Source organism: Branchiostoma belcheri, unplaced genomic scaffold (assembly GCF_001625305.1).
Source record: "Branchiostoma belcheri isolate BF01 breed outbred unplaced genomic scaffold, Haploidv18h27 scaffold1152, whole genome shotgun sequence".
In the NCBI taxonomy this organism is placed as follows: Eukaryota; Metazoa; Chordata; class Leptocardii; order Amphioxiformes; family Branchiostomatidae; genus Branchiostoma; species Branchiostoma belcheri.
This window is the reverse complement of record NW_017802550.1, coordinates 2,111-4,904: the sequence shown is the minus strand read 5'-3', so window position 1 is coordinate 4,904 and position 2,794 is coordinate 2,111. Positions and strand designations below refer to the sequence as shown.

At 41.8% G+C, this 2,794-nt stretch overlaps 1 protein-coding gene across 1 annotated transcript in view; it reads right to left on the bottom strand.

The window, feature by feature from the left end:
* Window positions 1–149: 149 nt before the first annotated feature.
* The window catches only part of LOC109462382 (cell wall protein RTB1-like), a gene marked incomplete at both ends in the record, with an annotated part of 4,122 nt that continues 1,477 nt past the window's right edge, over window positions 150–2,794 (bottom strand). The window contains 5 exons of the mRNA XM_019758921.1: window positions 150–263; window positions 446–555; window positions 885–1,098; window positions 1,420–1,646; window positions 2,322–2,790. Coding sequence (XP_019614480.1) covers window positions 150–263; window positions 446–555; window positions 885–1,098; window positions 1,420–1,646; window positions 2,322–2,790 — 1,134 coding nt within the window. The remainder of the gene's footprint in view (window positions 264–445; window positions 556–884; window positions 1,099–1,419; window positions 1,647–2,321; window positions 2,791–2,794) is intronic.

The window sequence follows — 2,794 nt, the reverse complement described above, 5'->3', positions numbered from 1 at the left end:
GTTTACAAAAAATGAATGGGCTCGAATGTGTCAATATGTTAATTGACATGTAAATTTATAAAAAAATTTACTTGTGAAAATAGAAAATTTTGGTGCGTGTAAGCACAAGAAATTAGTCAGTTGAACCATTTTTTTAAATTTCAAATTACCTTGTAACCAGCCTCCATCTTGATCTCGCAGTCCCTGTAGCGTACAATCAGAGCTACTGGACATGTGGTTCCAGGGAAGCCGCATTCATCAAGAACTGTCATCACTTCGAACTCCTGTCAAAGGCATGAACAATAGTAAGAAATCAAGTAATCAGCTTAGTTATATTGATTATAAGAATCATCTCATCGGTAGTGTATCATTTTCATGTCAAGAAGAAAAACATCTAAATACAGAAATCAACAGGGAAAAACAGATACCCAGTAATAGATTTCTACTTTGAACACAAAAGACGTACCTGTTTGCCCATATCCCTTGTCAGAACGTAAGTACACCTGCCATCAAAGTTGTAGTGACAGCTGTCATAGCTGACGAAGTGGCCACACTTGCCATAACCATAACAGAAACCTGTAAAACACAGGTTAAGGAGAACTGTAAATACTATTCATTGATATGTGAAATATTGAAGTATTGAAAATACCATAATCATACATGATTATGCTCCCTGAAATCGGCCACACATAATCTTTAATTATTGCAGTAACGAATCATTTGCTACTTTGCAAATTGATATTATGTCCACACATTGACTTTACACTATTACTGTACAACATTCAAATGTATGTCATTGATACCCTGTTGCACAATTTGCAATGTAACATCATGTATAGTGTTTGTAATTTGTGACACATTGCACCACACTGGCACAGCATCTGATGAACCCTGTTGATACTCACACTTGTCTTCATGAGGTGGTCTTGTAGTCTTGGTGGTGGTGGTCGTGGCCAGTGTTGTTGTTTTTGCTGTTGTTGTTGTTGTTGTTGTAACGGTTGTGGCAGTTGGTTCAGTTACAGGTGTGGTGGTGGTCACTTGACAGATGTCTCTGCAGACCATCTTGTTTGCTTCGCAAGAGCACTGCATACACTTGCCCTCCATCCATTTGGTGTTGGGCTGAAAAGATCAAAAACGAAAGGACTCTGAATAGGGAGGTAAAAAGGTGAAGCAGGAAACATACCCTTTAATTCCTGAAAGTCTTATATCATTTCAAAATAGATCATAACCAACTGAAATAATATTTGTAAGTATATGATATATCAAAGTATGATAAATATGTAGGTTGCAGAATTCTTCCGCATTGGCTTCGTAAAACATAGTTACTATGGAAGGAGGCAAAGTGGACAGAAGTCACTTCCCTAACAGTTGGCTAACATAAGCTTGGATAACTACTGTGAGTTTGTACACATTTTCCTTGTGTCAGTGTTATATTCCTACCTGTACAACTGTTCCATTCTCCAGGCGGCAGTCACAGTCCACTTCCCGAACACATTCATTGGAGGAGATGAGGCAGTAGCCCTTTGGACACTTTCTGTGGTATCCGCACTGAGGAACGCATGTCTCGTCGTGACCGTACTTACACTCCGTGACAGACTGGCGCATGCTGTGGCACATGTCGTAACAGCTGAAGGCACATGGGTCGTACATATCGTCTGGGCACTCAGCTAGAAAGAAAGAAGCAATCAGGTTTGATTCAATATGATTTATGAAGATTTACCACATTTGTGGAGGGAATGACATAACAGATGACTATCACCTCTTCAAAGATGTCAAACATGTAGCGGGGTAAACATACTTAAGGTGTAGCGCTCCTTAAGCACGGGACCTACAGCTTTAAGAGTAGAGTAGAGTAGAGTAGAGTAGAGTAGAGTAGAGTAGAGTAGAGTAGAGTAGAGTAGAGTAGAGTAGAGTAGAGTAGAGTAGAGTAGAGTAGAGTAGAGTAGAGTAGAGAAATAAAGAGAAGAGAAGAGTAGAGAAGAGAAGAGAGTAGGTAGGACTGCATCTGTCAGTTTAAGTCCTATCTGAGAGGTCCTTAACCGAAGCTAGGTACTCATTTACATCTGAGTCAACTGCGGAAATAGGTGTAAAGTGCCTTTCCTAAAGACACAGCAATAGGGGTCTGTCAAAACCTTCGGATTCTAAGGTCAACCACCCTAGCCAAAAGAGCGACTTACCATCCCTTTATTATATTTCTGTCCGGAAGACGGGCTATCTACATTTACACATGCCGCTAACTCTTATACTACTCAGTATAATATTTACAACAGCCTATATCCTTGTAAGACTTCGTGGGCTTTCAGATAAGCATCTTCTAGCAAACTGACGGTGCAAAGACTTACTGGTTACTGCTGGTGTTGTCTTTGATGACGTGTAAATAATCTTTGGTGTGGTGGTCCTCATGATTTCAGGAGTTGTCTCAGGGTTGGTTGTGTAAATCTCAGGCTTTGTAGTGTATTCTGGACGTGTCGTAGAGGAAGGAGTTGTAACCTTCCTTGGTGTTTTGTATGTTGTTGTTGTGTATATCTCTGGTTTTGTGGTCTCTGGGTATGTCTTCTCTGGCCTAGTGGTCTCAGGGTAGGTCCTCTCTGGCCTGGTGGTCTCAGGGTAGGTCTTCTCTGGCCTTGTAGTCTCCGGGTAGGTCCTCTCTGGTCTTGTAGTCTCAGGGTAGGTCCTCTCTGGCCTTGTGGTCTCAGGGTAGGTCCTCTCTGGCCTTGTAGTCTCAGGGTATGTCCTCTCTGGCCTTGTGGTCTCAGGGTAGGTCCTCTCTGGCCTTGTGGTCTCAGGGTAGGTCCTCTCTGGCCTTGTAGTCTCA